We start from the raw sequence: 18171 nt of genomic DNA, 5'->3' as shown, positions 1-18171 counted from the left end.
TTTTTCATAAGTGAATTGGTTGGGTGATGGCCAGAAGTCACATTCAGGAGCCTTCCTAAGGTGATGTATTAGAGGCTGATCTCACAGGAAAGAAAATATTCTCCTCTCTTGGAAGGCAAGTGACAGAGATAGAGTGCTAAACCTACCCCCTCCTTCTCCAGCCCAGGCTGACCTTCTGCGGCCCCTTGGTGCCTCTTGTTTTCTTATTTTTATAGAAAATCAATATCCCTTCTGACACAAACAATAGCTCAGAAGCAAGAATAAATGGGAGAAAGCTGAGATCTCTGTCCATCACCTCTCACTTTAACTCCCCCAAACTCTTTAATTATGAGTGTGCTTTGCTCCAGGTGTTTGTGACAGTGAAATTGCTAAATGAGGACCGTTTTAACCAAAGATTGGGTGATCAATAACACTCTATAGCAGTAGCTTGTTGGATCAATAGCATTCATTATTTCATTGTTAAGGTAAGTAGCCTCCTTTGCAAGTGGAGGTCATTAATCAGGGGTTCCTGGAGCTGTGTAAAAGACTATGTATGGTAGGTGGGGGTGTTCTGATTTCTATTCTGTAAGTAGGGATGCTGACCAAGAGTGTATTTACTATTGTTGCAGTTGGTAGTATTGCATGTGAGATTCTCGAATCTAGCATAGTGTGCTTATATGGATATATTCACAGTTCTGCTAGTATCCTTAGGGACAACTGAAAAACACACCTTGGGAGGTAGATATGATACTATTGTACTTGAAGGTCTATATCTTGAAAGAAACATCCATCTCTTGAAAGAGTCTACCTCTTAAAAGAAATATTGGGATTATTCCATGTGGCTCCACAGGACAGAACTCAGGAATAGAAAGTACAGAGTGTTAAATGTTGCTGCGGATAAAAAATAGCATTCTAAAAATTAGGACTCTGTAAAAATGAAGTGAATTGTTTCACCACGTAATGCGTAATGACTTCTAGATAAGTCGGGGGGATTCAAACATGGGCTTTCTGACTGCTTACTTAGTTGCTGTGGAGTTGAGAGGGTTGAACGGAAGACTTCTGAAATCCCTTGTAACACTGAGATGCCGTGATTCTTTTCAGTCATAGTCTACCTCCCACCATTGTAACATCTTAACTGGTAAGTAGCCTCAACTGCCCACTTGAATTCTTGTGGTTTCCACTGGCAGTCATCTTCAAAGATTCGTTCTTTCTCTGAACTTTTAGAATGATATTCCCTTTTCTCTTATTTTGCAGAATTTGTTCAAAGGCCTCTTGGTATTTGCCAGCAAGGGTGCATAGATTACCATTGGTCCCCTTCTCTACTCCCATGGACATAGGTAACATGCCATTCTCAGATCTACAACTGGCCAAGAGAATATGCAGAGCCCCTAGCCCAGTGCTCCCAGTGCTACTGGGAAGCTTTTATCTCATACAGCTATGCTGGGCTGAGATAGGATCATCCAACCCTCACTGCCTGATTCTGACCCCATTCCAGGAGTGTGCCATAAATGAAGGTGTAGAAAACACAACAGTCCCCAGAATGTACTATCTCCAGAATGCACTTCTCTACCCATGTCAACTGGAATCTTTATTCTTGAAGACTGTGCTTTCTAGGACTCAATACCCTGTAATTGCTCCTTACCATCAAACACAGATACACACAGAAAACACTAAGCTTCCCTATCTAAGTGTATTCTGGGAGTTAGAGCCACCAAATAGAAACTGAAAGATACTCAGGCCAGGTGTGATGGCTCACGCCTGTAATCCCAGCACTTTGGGAAGCCGAGGCGGGTGGATCACAAGGTCAGAAGATCAAGACCATCCTGGCTAACATGGTGAAACTCCGACTCTACTAAAAATACAAAAAAGTTAGCCGGGTGTGGTGGTGGGCGCCTGTAGTCCCAGCTGCTCCAGAGGCTCAGGCAGGAGAATGGTGTGAACCTGGGAGGTGGAGCTTGCAATGAGCCAAGATCACGCCACTGCCCTGGAGCCTGGGTGACAGAGTGAGACTCCGTCTCAAAAAAAAAAAAAAACCAGAAACTGAAAGATACTCAATGGGAAGAGAAGGATGGAACCACACCCTGCCACAAACTGTAGCTGCCTGATTTTCTGACTGAAACTGGCCTTGCATTTCTGAACCTCAAGGTGACTGTAGAGAAAGGATGCAGAGGCTTGCTATCTACCTTCAGGGCAGGCCCAGCACTTCTCATGTGGGCCTCCATTTCATTGTCGAGTGCAGTTCTATCAGCCTTGTAGTTTGAGGAAACCTTGGCAATAGGCCATCTGTATTCTCTATTGCTACAGAAAAAAATCGCCGTAGAACTTAGTAGCTCTACAGAGGCCAAATCTGTGAGTGTGTAAATATTCCCAAGGAAGAAACCAAAGTGCTGGAGAAGAAGAAGATACAACTGAAGAGAAAAAAGTGTTCTTGAGTTGAAAAATGAAGTCTAGGCCGGGCGCGGTGGCTCAAGCCTGTAATCCCAGCACTTTGGGAGGCTGAGACGGGCGGATCACGAGGTCAGGAGATTGAGACCATCCCAACATGGGCTAACATGGTGAAACCCCGTCTCCACTAAAAAATACAAAAAACTAGCCGGGCGAGGTGGCGGGCGCCGGTAGTCCCAGCTACTCGGGAGGCTGAGGCAGGAGAATGGCATAAACCCGGGAGGCGGAGCTTGCAGTGAGCTGAGATCCGGCCACTGCACTCCAGCCTGGGCGACAGAGCGAGACTCCGTCTCAAAAAAAAAAAAAGAAAAATGAAGTCTAAAGTTTAGAAGAGAAAATTAATGAGAAGATACCTCTACTGAAATGGATCTTTTTAAAAAGTATTTTATTTTAGTTTTTCTTTTTTTCACATATGCTCAGGACTAAGGAAAGAAAACTCTTAAAAGGGATTGAAGCCTTGGTGCAGTGGCTCAGACCTGTATTCCTAACACTTTGGGACGCTGAGGCAGGAGGATCCCTTGAGCCCAGGAGTTCAAGACTGCACTGAGCTATGATTACAACACTGCACTCCAGAGCTTGGTTGGCAGAGAGGGATACTGTCTCTTAAAAAAAAAGTTGGGGGTGGGACATGAAAATAAAACTGACATTCATCCCTACAATAGTAAGTGCTAAGGGCTACATTTGCCCATAGAGTTTTGAGAGGGAAAAAGTGACTCACTTCACCTTGCATTTTATATACAGTAAAGGTATATTTTATATGGAAAGGCAGCAGAAAGACATTCTTAGATATGCAGGCCCCAGAATCCATGCTCTTTAAAAATTTACTCTGAGAAGACGTTTCATCTACCTGAAGGTGAATAACTGTTAGCTCTAAGAAAAGGGATGTCTTGAGGCACAGCCCCCAGCTCAATAGCAGAGTCCTGAGGAAAATTGTATCTCTGGAAAGTGTACCTGATTGTACTGGTCGCAGTATTGAACCTGTCAACCTGGGGAGGTTGCTGCCTTTCATGTCACCGTCTGAATGAAACTGAAAAACAAATTCTTCTATTATATATTCTCATTACTTATAGGAATAATTTTGGAACTGATGTGAATATTTCTCTGAATAACCTCTCCCTCAGTCTTGTGTACTACTAGATTCAGAAGTCTGATTACAAAGGGTTACAATGTGCTACCTCTACCCTGGAAAATAATAGAGCAAAAATACCTTTGGGCAGTAGATCTAAGAGTGACTTTTTCCCACGTTTTTCTAAATTCTGAAACAACTTTTATTTTTGTTAAGCGCATTATTATTTACTAAGAAAAGTTTTTTAGAAACGATGTAAGCCATAAACTGTATTTTAAGATGTCTATTAATTAGATGCAAAAAACACCCGTTATTAAGCTACTTGGTTAATAAGCTCTTAAATGGAGAGAAACAAACCCAGATGGTAACTTATTAATACCAACTTTTGCTTATAGGTGATAAACTAATTCTGTAGCTCCTTATTATAATTGGAACAGGTATAAGTTACTCTTTCAGTTCTCACTTTATAGTCTTCTGTGGTTAGGAGTATGAAAGAATTAGCAAGCTCTCAGATCAGAGGGTGTGCCTTGCTTTTTTCTGCCCCCTGCTCCCCCCGGCAATAGTGGGAATTCAGCGCGGGGGTTTGTTTTGTTGAAACTAGAAGCTACTGTTTAGGAAGAAGGGAATTAGTTTCAACAAAGAGTTTATAAAGATTCTGTATTTGTTGCTGCAGAAAAATTTGCCCTAAAACTTATTGGCTCTAGGCTGGGCGCAGTGGCTCATGCTTGTAATCCCAGCACTTTGGGAGGCTTAGATGGGTGAATCACCTAAGATCAGGAGTTTGAGACCAGCCTAACCAATATGGTGAAACCTTGTTTCTACTAAAAATATGAAAATTAGCCAGGCATGGTAGCATAGTCCTGTAATCTTAGCTACTCGGGAGACTGAGACAGGAGAATTGCCTGAACCTGGGAGGTGGAGGTTGCAGTAAGCCAAGATCGCGCCACTGCACTCCACTCTGGGCGACAGAGGGAGACTCCATCTCAAAAAAAATAAACAAAAAAAATTACTAGCGCTAAACAATGAACATTTTATCACTTGGAATCTGAGAGTGACTTAGCTGGATGGTTCTGGTTGAGTCTTCTCACGAAGTTATAGTCTAACTGTTAGCAGGGACCTCAGTTCTGTCAAGGCTCTACTAGGGCCGAAGGATTTGCTTCCAAGCTCACTCACATGGCTGTTGGCAGAGCTCATTTCCTCATAAAGCTGTTGGACTTAGAGTCTCGGTCCCTTTTCACGTGGGCCCCTCCGCATGCCCATCAGCGTCCTCAGGACATGATAGTTGGCTTCCCCTTGAGTAAGTGATCTGAGAGGGATGAGGAGAGTCAGAAAGAGAGCCCACGATGAAAGCCACAGTCTTGTATAACCTAATCTCAGAAGTGGCAACCTATTGCTTCTGTTGTGTGTGATCAGTTATACAGACCAGACCTGGTGCAGTGTGAGAAGTAATACACCGGGGTGTGCATTAATAGGAGGTTGGGTAATTGGGAGTCATCTTGGGAGTCTGGTTACCACAGATGACTACTGGCCTGAAACATTTTTTTCCTAGCCTTGTGTGATGCTAAAGTCAGGAATAGTATTCTCAGACTCTGCTATTTCCCCTGAACTCATTAAGAGTATGTTTTTACTTTGATTTCAAAGGAAGAGCATTCAGGAACCATAAAGGCAAGTGAGGTATGGGTCCCTGAGAATATGTTTTGGTGTATTTTATGTCAGCATGCCGAAAATGAGTGTTAATTGAATTCAAGATACAGCATTAAGAAGGAAAGCTTCTTTCCAAAGTGAGTTTATAATTAGTTTTCTTAGGGTTCAGCATATATGATGTATTATTTGCTGATAAGGGATAGTAGTCAAGGCATAGCTGCAGTTTCAGCTGTGCCTGAAAGTTTTAAGTAGCTAAAAGCAAACGAATACTTCTTCCTTAGCTCAGTTAATCTGTTTGCATCTTCAGGAGAATGAAAAGTCCTGGAATTCAGAGGTATCTTCTGAATAGGGAAACATTTGATTGACTTTAGTAAATGAGATGAGTATCTGTGCTTTCTGTGTTGTAGTGGCCATTCAGTGAATACATGGGCTTTAGACATGCACTGCCCTGGCTCTGATGCTTACTTGCTGTGCGATCTTGGATAACTTGTATACTTTCTCTAAGCCCCTTTCCATATGTAACATGAGGTTGATGTATTTACCTTGTAGAGTTTGGGGGTAGAAGAAGAATAATTAGTATAAAGTGCTTAGTATATTACCTGGCCTGCAGTCGAACTCAGTGAATGATATTTTTGGTATCGTTAATAGTAGCCTTCTATATTAATAATTTTCTGAATAAACTCAGTTCAAGTACCAAACCCCTTCCTGAGGCACTTGTAGATCTTGGCTGAGAGTAGTGCCTCCTCTCTTTTGGATGAAACCCAGTGCAGGAAAAATAATAGATTTCATAGGCCATATTTGTTTTTCCATTTAAAATGAAAATAGGTTTGCATCTTATAAAATTTAGAGTACTGTTCTAATGAGAAGATTGTCAGTGAGGAAATTACTACTATTAACCTCTAAAATAATACTTAGACACAGACTTGGTGCCCTAGAAGTAGCTTTCTAATCTTTCATCCTTTGCATTTGTGTATTTTTTTAGAGTTCACAAAGCAGGGTCACATACCTCATACTGTCACATCCTTAATAATCCATCCACATTTTACATGTAGGGAAATAGGACTAAAGAGTTGAAGTGACATGCCACAAGGCTGTATAAGGGCAGGCAACAGAGGTGTCTAGAACAAGTTCATTCCATTTATGTAACATTTACTGAATGTCTGATATGTGCCAGGCGCTATGCTAGGCATTGGGGACATTGAGATGAGCAAGATATTTTTTTTTCCCTGGATCCATGGATCATTCTCTTCTATGGTTACAGGATCTTCTTTCTGCCCCGGTTAGGCAAGGAAGGGTGAACTGTATGACTCGTGAGTAATTTCAGTTCTACCAGTTTGTCTGAAGGTCCGGCTGCCTTCTGATTGTTTCTGGATCTGGAGGCTTCAGATCATTTGAGGCCCTGGCCCAGCCATGGCAAGGAAGTGGTATTGTTGCTTCTATGGGATGTTGACTGCTGCATCCAGCTAACGTGCACAGGCTCCTCTCTTCTCAAGTAGTTTCCCTAAACGGGACAGTCTACCTCTTTCAGCCCTCTGCTTTGTTCATCATTGTGGATCAGGGTTCGCAATTTAGGCACTACTGGCATTTTGGGCCAGATAATTCTCTGTTGTGGGGCTGTGCTGTGCATTGCAGGATGTTGAGCAGCATCCCTGGCCTCCGCCCACTAAATGTCAGTAGTTCAGCAACTCCTCCTTCTCTGCTTCAAGTCATGAGTATCAAAAATGTTTTTGGATATTGCCAAATTGGGAGAGGGGCTGCAAAATTGTCTCTAGTTGAGAACCATAGTTCTTGATGTTTCTGGTACTGAGATTGGGTTTTTACTTTATTGACTCTGCTTTTACCAATAAGTATGAGTTTCAAATTATAGAACATAATACAACCAAAACACTGATCTATAGATAGAATGTAAAATTATAAAAAATATAGAATAAAAAGCTATTGATCTACAGTTTTAAAACTAAGAATTTTTGCTAGTTTGAAAACCATACCCTTTAATTGCACCTTGAAAGGCAAACAGTTCATCTTCAGAACTTGAAAAGAAAAGCAGTTAAGATGAAAGCATTTTCAAGTCAGTACCAAGTTTACAGTGTTAACAGTGGACAAGAGGGCTCCATAGTGTTTTATTAGGCTCGATTCCTATGATAATATACTTGTCAGAAAGTAGATGCCATGCCCAATCATCTGGCTTACCTAGGGTGCCTCTGTTTTCAAAGACTCTCTGGTGGGAAGGTTAGATAGAGAGATGTGTGAAAAAACAAGGAAAGCAAAATGTTACTTGCAGAATCTAAGTGATGAAAAATTTCCTAGTAAAACATTGAGAGCAAAAACCTTTGGAGCTGCACGTTAAGATGACTTTCTTTACACTAACTCTGTTATTTCACTTGGATGTGGTTCAGTTGCTTTTCTAGCAATGTTATAATAATTAGGTAATATAGTTGGAGGCCCAGCTTATATTAAGTACATAAGAAAATGAAATGAAAGAATCTATAAAGAAATAGAGTTTGGGCCGGGTGCGGTGGCTCAGCACTTTGGGAGGCCGTGGCGGGCGGATCACGAGGTCAGGAGTTCGAGACCAGCCTGACCAACATGGTGAAACCCCGTTTCTACTAAAAACACAAAAATTAGCTGGGTGTGGTTGTGTGCTCCTGTAATCCCAGCTACTTGGGAGGCTGAGGCAGGAGAATTGCTTGAACCTGCGTGGTGGAGGTTGCAGTGAGCCGAGATCATACCGCTGCACTCCAGCCTGGGCAACAAGAGCGAAACTTCATCTCCAAAAAAAAAAAAAAGAAGAAATAGGGTTTGTTCCACTATGGCACACGTATACCTATGTAACAAACCTGCACATTCTGCACATGTATCCCAGAACTTTAAAAAAAAAATAGGGTTTGTTTGTTGACTATTTCTGTGACAGATCTTTTGCGTCTGATATTCAGGGACAAGCTTGAGTAAGGAAAGCATTGCTCCTTAATTTAATTGGCATTTTAAAGATTTAGTGTTGGAAGGATGTTCGGAAATGTTGCAAAATACAAAATGTTTTCAGATTTTTGATCCAGGAATATAGATTGGGATTTTGCCAAGCCTATGTTTTCTATAGCGTGGTGAAAATGCTTCTTCCTTGCTTTGGTTTCTTGCATCTTCTAGAGTAGGTGAAAAAAATTTTTTGACTATCTTGGAAGGAAATACTCCCAATCAAGGAAATAGCTAATACTGTAGAGGATTGAGAAGTTTTTCTTGAACCAGAGAAATCAAATTTAGAAGCGCACCATCAGAAGAAACAGAATCAACTGTGAGCAGTAGCTCAGAAAATGAAACAGATTGGGCAGAATTTCATGGGACAAAAGCTATATTTCAGTGAGTTCAAATGAAGTTTGTTTTTATATTTTTGTTTTTAACTTTAGTTCCTTTTTTCAGAATGAGTTTTGTGTATCTGCTCAATATGAAGGAGGACAGTAAATTCAGAAAACAAGTTTTGCCATATTTTTTTTTCTTGTTCATGGATTTTTGTTTACTTCTTTGTAAATGGGGGAAAACTTTAAAGATGCTAGACGTCTTAAAATTACATAGCTTCATTGCAGACTGATAGTTGGCAATATTTAAGAATAAAATTGTTTGGTAAATTTGTAAATTTGTGTTGTTGAATATATCAAACTAGGTTGAGATTATGTCTTTGAGCTTTAATAGCTTTCTAGTCCTTAACTAACAAAGTGACTTTAGATTTTTTTTAGTACTTTAAAATATAAGTGAAAATTTTAGAGTTCTCCTCTTATATTTCTTTTGTTTGGGGAGGAAAATAAAATTTTGTACCTTCCCAATGAAATTTACGTATCTGATTGGCTAATAGGTTGGAGTGAAATCAGGGAAGCTTGAAAACCGTAATAAGCGTACAGTGCTTATTGACTGGAGTTGATGAGTTCTCTTGTGTTTTACTCTTTTTACAGTGAAACCAGCAGTGTGTGTAGCAGCAGTGACACTGGGCTCTTTACCAATGATGAAGGGCGACAAGGTAATGTTGATCCCAGCTTTGGGACATTGGTTCCGTGTTTATGGAAATGTTTGAATAATCATGGAGAACATGGTGACTGTCTATGGCAGTGGTTCTCAAACTTTAAGGCATATGAGAGCCACCTAGGGAACTGTTAAAACCGCACAGTCCTGAGCTCCTAGAAATAAATAGGTCTAGAGTTGGCCCCTGGAATCTGCATTTTTCACAAGCACCTGAACTGATTCTTATGCCGGTAGATCAAACGTTGGGAATCGTTGGTCTAGGTGGTCAGTGTGTCGAGCCTGGGACATTGGGAAGTTTCTTTTTATTAGAATCAAGAAATAGCTTCATGTGTTACTGTCTTTTTTTAGGTGTTAAGACATTATTTTCATATAGAGAAAATCTTGTCACTTTTATAGCCTTATTTATAATGATTATAGTGTTCTAGGTGAATATATTGTATAAAACATCATCTTCCTCAAAGTAAAACTCCTGGAGTATAGAGTCCTGTGAATAAGGCTGGTGCATGTTAATTACCAGTTCTTTATTTTTACTACCTAAACACTAATTTAAAACTTTGCCTGTATATCAGGGTATTTTAGAAAATGTTTGTCCTCTAGACTTGTGTGGGGCCACATGCCAATAAAAATTTTATGTAGCCTTTTTGGACTGTGGTTTTCTTAATCTAAATAGGGGACTTAGGGATTTCTAAAGTCCCTTCTAGCTCCAAAGTCCAATAATTTTTCTCCATGGGTTAAGCAATTAAAGGACTGACGTAGTGGCTACATGTCTAGGTTGATCCAGGTAGCTTCCCCAGTAACTGAAGGGATACTGGGGCTGTGAGACTTAGCATCCAAGTCCTGATTTTTGGAGAAGGACTGTGGGGACAGCATCTTGTTCATGCCTCAAAGTTGTAGGCATAGAGGCAGTTTATCCTCCTGGAGTTGAGCTTCCTACTGTAATGGAGGTTGTTGTGAGTACATTTCTGTCTTTTAGATTCTGAGGGAATTAGGTGTCATTAGAGATTATGTGTGTGTGTGTGTGTACAGGTAGGCTCTTTTGATTTTATTATCTCATACCAGGAAAGTCTGATGTCTTTCCATGAATGAGTTATATATACTATTCAGAGTTACCAATATTTGCTCTTTTTCTTTGCTTTTCTACAGTTCTAGGAATATCAAAATGCACCTCTTAAAGGTTATGATGCCTAATTATAGAGATGGAAGAAAGTGTGGACCTGTTACAGCAGATTAAGTTTTTGGGCCTTTGGAAAGCCTTTTCACTGATAATGATTCCTTAGTGTATCATGAGAGATTATAGAATATTCTGTAGACCCAACTTTCCTCTCTTTCTCTGCTTCAGCTTCACACATTCTGGTGACATTGATGCTTAGCGTTCTCAGTGTAAAGCTATGGAATTTCTTGCCTCTGTGCCTTTGTTTATGCTGGTCTTTCTGCCTGAAATCTCATCCTCATCTTCCTTGAATGACTGGTCGTCTACCAAGACACAGTTTTCCTTTTGCCCCTGCAAGGGCATATTTATGAACTATATCAGTGGGTCTTCTTGGTTTCAATTTCTTATTGGAGTTGGCCTATAGGAGGCATCAACAGAAGACCGAAGGGAGGGAGGTGAATGATATTGGATATATTAGTCAAGTATTTATTGTGGTAATGCTGCTTAACAGCCCCCAAATTTTAGTGGCTTATCACAGTTTACCACACTCATTTTTTGCTATGGGGTTGTGGGTTGCCTATGGTTCCACTGATCTTGTCTAGGCTCCACTGGTCTCCAGGCTTCAAGTTAGGTTTACATCTGCTCAGTGTCTTGTATTTTGGGACCTAGGGTGGAGGAGCAATGGTGATAGGCAGCATGGACTTCCTGTGGCAGAGGATGTAAATGCCAGGTGACCAGGCTAGACCACGTGTACATATTTAAAACCTTTGCTTGAATCATGTCTGTTAATTTTCTACTATGTAAAGCAAGTCATATGACCAAGCCCAGTGTCAGTAGGATGAGGAAGTGTGCTCTTCCTAAAAGGGAAGGTACTGTGGAATCCAATGACAAAGAGCAAAAGGCATGGATGAATGATTCTATTATAGAGAGGACTTGGAAACGCTAATGCAGTCTACCACATTAGATTATTGCTTTCCCTGATACCCTTTCTGTTGGATTGCTGGTTGTCAGTGGTTATGTTCCTCTGCTGAGGGCCACCACTCTTGTTTGGCAGCCTTCTTTTATAACTGCAGTTCTTTGGACTCTGATAACCATTCTTTCCCTTGCCACTCCAGGTCTAGGAATGGTAAGGGCCTCCTGCTGTGCTGGCTCTACCTGATGTGCTTCACCATCCCTTGTGGGGTTCCTTGTTAGTACTGTCTACACCTTTGTGAATAGTCACTTCACTACATCTCTGCAATGACCCCATTTAAATGTGCCATGTGTTTGCTGAGGGGGTTCTGGCCAATAGCCCTTTCTCCTTTGTTCTCTGTGGCTCCTTGTATTATACTTACTGTTTCTTTTAGTACTCACTAGATTATGTTATTGTTTGTAGGTAGACGTCTTTTCCCTTGAAGCTTTTCAAGGCAGGAGTTACTATGTGCAACTGCAGTACCTAGCATGTTCCTGGCATATAGTAAATGCTTAATAAATAATTATTGATAATCCAATTAAAGGGAAAACTCTCCTTTTTTTCCCCCAAACAAAATCATACATAGATTCTCAGACTGTAAAACAACTAAGCCTATTTGGTTTAAAGCAAAATTCTAGAGGAGCCAGAAGTCAGGAACCTGATCCATCCAGCTTCTTGCTTATTCCCTGGCAGTACTCTTTTAAGGAGCTCCTCTGTCAGGCATCTTAGTGAACCCTGATTGAAGACTACTGGTCTACATGATCTCACAATGTTCCTTCTAGTTCAGAGAGTCCCTTTTTGTGTTATTAAAAATCTTGAATGAATGCTTGAGAACCAAACAAAATCCATTATAGTTTGCCATTTGTCATCAGAAAACATGGCCTAATTAAGTATACTATTTCAATAAATGTCCTGAGGAATGCTTATGAATAAGAAAAGAATTAATATATTGAAGTACAGAGCAACTAATTATTATGCACTAATGCCTGTCTTCAGTTCATCTATGTATCTGATTTCGTGAGATGCTTTTAGAGTAGTGATTCTCAAAACGTGGTCCCCAGGCCAGCTTAGCATCATGAAGGAACTTGTTAGAAATACACAATTTTGGTCTTGCCTAGGCTATAATCAGAAACTCTGGAGTTAGGTCTCAGCGGTCCATGTTTTAACAAGCCCTTCTGGTGCTTCTGATGCATGCTCAAAGTTGAGAACTGTATCAGAGAGACAGCTGTTTGTGGTGTGTTTTCATAAGGGAACACTTTGAGTAACTTTCTTAGTTGTAATATCTGCTGCTTTTTACCAGAATGCAGTTTTCATTGCCCATTTTGGAGATCTCCACAGTGATTTAAGAGTTACTATCCTGGGTGTTAATGACCCATGAATCTCATACTTCATGGGATTGACATGTTCTGAGCAACTTCTCTGGAATCCAGTGTACATTAGAGAATGACTACATTGTGAACTCTTTTAGATATTCCTGTAATAGTTTCCTTCAACTTTGCTATTTTGAAAGGAGTATAGTGTGGCAGACATAAAGTTATCTATTCTTTGTTGGCAGGAATAAACTCTAGTGGAAACTGAGATACTATCATTGCAGCCAGTAGAGAGAAGTTTGTACCAACAGTCTGGATATATGGATCTGGTTGTGACTTTGCTGTTAATTAACAATATGGTCTTGGGAAAATGGTATAACTTATTGAAAAGTCTTAGGGAATTATGTTATTTGTTGCTGTGGTTTTTTTTTTTTTTTCCCCAGTAGCTTAGATTGCTAGTGTCAAGATGATTTCTGTCCCATTAATGAGATACCAAGGATAAAATGAAGTATAGACGTATATTCTTCATTCACCTTTTATGAGAGAGGCAAATATAGCAAGAAATCCCTCAGGAATAGCTAGCTTTGAATTGAGAAACATTTATGGGCTTTGAACCCCCAAGTTTATACCACTGAGAATGGTATAGGGGAGGCAGTTTGTTTTTGTAATAAAGATCTCAGGCTTTTGAGTTAGTCAGGCTTTGGGTTCAGATCCTGGCTTCGTTGTTTACTAAATTGACCTTGACTTCTCTAGGCATTAGTTGCCTTGTTTGTAAGTTGGAGTTAGTGTAGGGCTTGAAAGAGATGGCATATTTACAGATTTTTAGCATGGATCCTGGTAGGTTGTAAGGGCCTAGTAAGTGGTAGCTTTATTTATTTATTTTTAACTGTTAAAGCAGTCCTGTTTAACACAGTATGACATTTATGTGAAATCAGGTTGACGTTTCAGTTTTCATTGCAATATGAATCGAGAAGAACCAGAACAATTTCTTTTTTGTGTGCCTTGATTTATTTAAAAGTATAATCAGCCTGTAATTCCAGCACTTTGGGAGGCTGAGGTGGGAGGATTGCTTGAGCCCAGGAGTTCAAGACCAGCCTGGGCAACATAAGGAGACCCAGTTTCTACAAAGAATTAAAAAAAAAAAAAAAAAAAAGGCTGGGTGCGGTGGCTCATGCCTGTAATCCCAGCACTTTGGGAGGCTGAGGCAGGCGGATCAGTTGAGGTCAGGAGTCCAAGACCAGCCTGGCCAACATGGCAAAAACCCCATCTCTACTAAAAAATAAAAAAAATTAGCCGGGCGTGGTGGCGGCGCCTGTAATGCCAGCTACTCAGGAGGCTGAGTCAGGGAGAATTGCTTGAACTTGGGAGGGGAGGCAGAGCTGAGGGGAGCAGTGAGCTGAGATCATGCCACTGCACTCCAGCCTAGGCAACAGAGCAAGAATTCATCTTAAAAAAAAAATAATAATAATAACCAGGCATAGTGGCATGAGCCTGTGGTTCCAGCCACTTGGGAGGCTGAGGTGGTAGGATTGCCTGAACATGTGATTATGCCACTGCATTCCAGCCTGGGTGACAGAGCAAGACTCTGTCTCAAAAAGGAAAAAAAAAGGGTGATCAAAACTATAGCACTAAGAAATCATCCCTCTCATTTGTTTTTCTCAGACCTAGTTTAAAATTCTAGCTTATGATATGATCTCTTTACTTTAGGTGACGATGAGCAGAGTGATTGGTTCTATGAAGGAGAATGTGTCCCAGGATTCACTGTTGCTAATCTTCTGCCCAAGTGGGCTCCTGATCATTGTTCTGAAGTAGAAAGAATGGATTCTGGATTGGATAAATTTTCAGATTCCACATTCCTTTTACCTTCTCGGCCAGCTCAAAGAGGTGAGTTCTGAGGAGACCAAGAACTTAATGCTTTTATGGTTCTCCTTGGGCAGGGCAATCATCTCCTAGCAAGCATACTCATGTCTTCAATCACACATTAACTATCTGAATTTTGGAGCTAGCTCAGGGATTTTCTAGAGGATTCAAAGTAAGTCTCAAAGCTTAAGGTTCTTTCCATTCCTTCCTAAACTAATCCATGGAAACTCTTGGGACATATATATTAGCAGGGTATTCCTTCAGCTTGCCATTGCCGTTTGTGCCAGATTTAGTGACAGCTGCTTATCCTGATGTGAAACTGATAGGTTATTGAGTATCGGGTTTTGAAGAGAACAGATTTCAATAAGAACATTCATCTACACATTCTTATTTTCAGTAAGAGTATTCACATATAATGGTGTTTTAAAAATGGATGCTTTTAAAATAATTTAAGTAGTTCTATTTTAATGACCCTATTATTGGGGACTTTAACACAAATATGTTTCCTTTTCCCTTTGCTTTTTCTTCAGTTATGATGTAGCAAAGTGGGTGGAAAGAACCTAGGACAGAGAGATGGAAATGTGGTGTTAATACTCTGGTACTGTCTACCAAGCTCTGTGATAGTCGCTTCATTTTCTTGGGATGACAAGGTCATCACTTAAGATATGTGACATTGGACAAAACCATTTATTTTAGCGCTATAAATTTATGATTCTAGGGTTCCCAGTAACCCATAATCAACCAGTTAATCAGTTGTCAAGAATTTGTTGAACATCGGTTGGTGATCAGAATCACACTACGAGATGTAAACTCGTATTATGTAGGATTTTGTCATGGTGAATTTTTTTTGTCATGGTGAACCAGCGGTTGGTTCTTGGTAAGGACTGGCTGAGGCACACATTGCTTTATTGAACATTTTGATGAACATTTCTAGAAGTTTCTAATGGACCATTTAAAATATATACAGATAAGCAAGAATAGTAAGAAGAAACTTAAAATGGCCTATAATCTCATATCCAGAGACAATCTCATTAATAACATTTTGGTGTGGTTTCCTCTAGTTGTTCTTTCTTTGTGTAGAACACATGCAGCAGTGAGAAAATTGGGTTATCTGATGCGTGCTATTTTCCCCATTATGTCATGAATTAGAATGTTTTTGACATAGAAACTAACATTTAATTTTAAGTTAAAAATTGTTAATAGTACCTTATGTTTGTGTGGTGTTTTCAGTTTATAAAGTCCCTTCTATTTGCTATTTCATTGGGTCTTCAAAACAGCCCAGTAAGGTAGGACTGAGTGATTATCCCTCTTTTATAGATGGAGGATGCCTAGGTCAAAGGTAAATGGCATGCCTGTGATCATACTGCTAGTGACAAAGACCTGGGAATAATAAATCCTCGGCAGATAACTCTGTGATACTAGTTTAAAGGTCAATCTAGTAAGATCCTGGGGGTAAAGCCTTCACTGTTCTAGAAACATAGGATTGCATTTGGATTTTCTGCATTCGGTATCTGAGGCCTTCCTTCTTTTTTTAGGGTATCATGCTCGCTTGAATCGTCTGCCTGGAGCTGCAGCTCGGTGCCTCAGAAAGGGGCGAAGAAGGCTGGTTGGGAAGGTGATACCTCTCACAGTTTGCTGGGCTCAGTGGGGAGATAATATTCCCTATGGGAGTCGTGTACCCTGTTAACAATCAGAGGTGCTACAGAACTCCCTGAAGTTAATGGAGCCAACTGGAATGTGTTGGGAGTTTACAAGAGTGAACATTATGTAGAATGTGAATGGATATACAAATAAAAGATGAAACGTAATTCATACAGAAGTTCTGATAAAGCAAACACTGTCATTACAGTGTCTGTTGCCTATAAACCTACAAGCCTGAGCTGTGCCTTCTGTAACTTTTGATTAATGTCATGTTATTATTGTGTAGGTTAAAATATTCTTGGCTTCTTTATGACTCCTCTTGAATTCATGAATGCATCTTTGTTCTTTCCTAACTTTGGTCTTTCATCCTAGAATTCATAAAAAAGAAAAAAAAAAAAAACTGTTATTGAGTTTCAAGAGCCCCTCAGCCATGAGGGAGAACTATCTGCTGTTTATTCAGTTCTGCCTTTGCCAGGGTTGATGCCAGGGACTCAACTCATTTAATCCTTCCAGCAACCTTGTAGAAAAAGGGCAAGCCCCTTCAGCAGATGAGGAAAACTTAGGTTTGAAGAAGTTAAGGAATGTCTGATGTTACCCAGATAGGAATGGTGGAATAGAGATTTGAACCCAGGTCTACTTTTGTCTTTTTACATTTTTATTGAATTTTATTTTTTACTCTACTTTGAGATTGAGAAATAAATTAAGACAGGGGCTCATCCTCATTCAGAGAAGATGGTAGTGGGCAAAGAATAAGGAAAGGAGTGGCATTGAAGCATTAATTTGTTTGTTCTTGGTAAGAACAAACTTGGTAAGTTACAAGTTGTAACTTGGTAAGCATTTAGAATGCCTGTTAGGTGGCACAATGTGTGCCACAGTCTGGCTTCCCTTAAGGGGATACTGTTTTATAGCCTGACTAGGGAACAGTTTTCTGAAGTTTTAGGCATGCAAAAAAAATGAGGCTGTTTATTTCCAGACGAGCCCAGGATACTTATTTCTTTTTATCTTTCAATTTGAGTTCAAATCTTTTTTCTTTTCTTGAGACGAAATCTCGCTCTGTGACCTAGGCTGGAATGCAGTGGTGTTATCTCGGCTCACTGTAACTTCCCACCTCCCAGGTTCAAGCGATTCTCCTGCCTCAGCCTCCCCAGTAGCTGGGATTACAAGCACCCACCACCTTGCCTGGCTAATTTTTTTGTAATTTTAGTACAGACAGCATTTTACCATGTTGGCCAGGCTGGTCTCGAACCCCTGACCTCAGGTGATCCACCTGCCTCGGCCTCCCAAAGTGCTGGGATTACAGGCATGAGCCACTGTGCCCGGCCTCAAGTTCAAATCTTGAATTAGAAGACATTTGATTACTGGAAGACTGATACCTTTCGAATTACTCATTTTACAGACAAAGCGCTGCTTTTGCTGCTCCAGGAGCTTACTGTTAACAGGGATAGCTAGCAGAATAGCAGCACATGGGGTGGAGGAAGGAGAGGATTTTACTTTTATTGTTTAGGCTTGACAGATAATGTTCCCCCTGCCACCTATGTTACTTTCTTTCAGCTCTTATAAAATGAGAGCCATCCACGTCCATGGAGGCAAGTCACTTTGTCTTGAAGGTTTCCCTTTAGTTTGCCTGGAAGGGAATGAGAGCCTATTGGATGTGCCTTTAATGATGTCAAATGAGTAGGATAATATTTACTTGTTTAATTCATCTTCATCACCTCACAGCGATATTTATCATTTCTAGCAGAGGTCACCGCTCTGCCCCCTTCTTCCCTCCCCTATCTCGCTTCTGGTTTTCTAAATTGTCATCGTAAATAATGAGTTTCATTCACAGCTCCCTGCCAGTGAGCTGCTAATTACACAAAGTACTGCTTGTAATTTACACAGTAATAAACTGTAAATTTAAACATTACGGCACTTTAAGTTAATAATTTTTCTGCTGTAACAAATAGCTCATTTTTCAACCATCTTTTCCCTTGGCCCCCCTACCGTGTCTGTGTCTGTGACCAGGAGGCATAGCTATAAGAAATGCAGAATGTGAAGAATATAGTATATGAAAACTTCTCATTTAACTCCACTACTGCCCGGACTCTGATCTCAGGGTAATTTTTCTATAGCCAGTTCA

General features: G+C 40.3%; 1 protein-coding gene across 10 annotated transcripts in view; it reads left to right on the top strand.

Annotated features, from left to right (window-relative positions):
- The window catches only part of GPATCH2L (G-patch domain containing 2 like), a 63333-nt gene that overhangs the window by 6324 nt on the left and 38838 nt on the right, over positions 1 to 18171 (top strand). For all 10 annotated transcript variants that reach the window (XR_002523434.1, XR_004184853.1, XR_004184852.1 and 7 more), the window contains exons 3-5: positions 9073 to 9137; positions 14259 to 14435; positions 15947 to 16026. Coding sequence is in view for 5 of the 10 variants with exons in the window: in XM_017961381.3 (XP_017816870.1) it covers positions 9073 to 9137; positions 14259 to 14435; positions 15947 to 16026 (322 nt within the window). In the remaining 5 variants the exon portion in view is untranslated. The remainder of the gene's footprint in view (positions 1 to 9072; positions 9138 to 14258; positions 14436 to 15946; positions 16027 to 18171) is intronic.

The sequence above is a fragment of the Papio anubis genome, chromosome 7 (genome assembly GCF_008728515.1).
Source record: "Papio anubis isolate 15944 chromosome 7, Panubis1.0, whole genome shotgun sequence".
Classification (NCBI taxonomy): Eukaryota; Metazoa; Chordata; class Mammalia; order Primates; family Cercopithecidae; genus Papio; species Papio anubis.
This window is presented reverse-complemented; position numbering and strand designations above follow the sequence as displayed.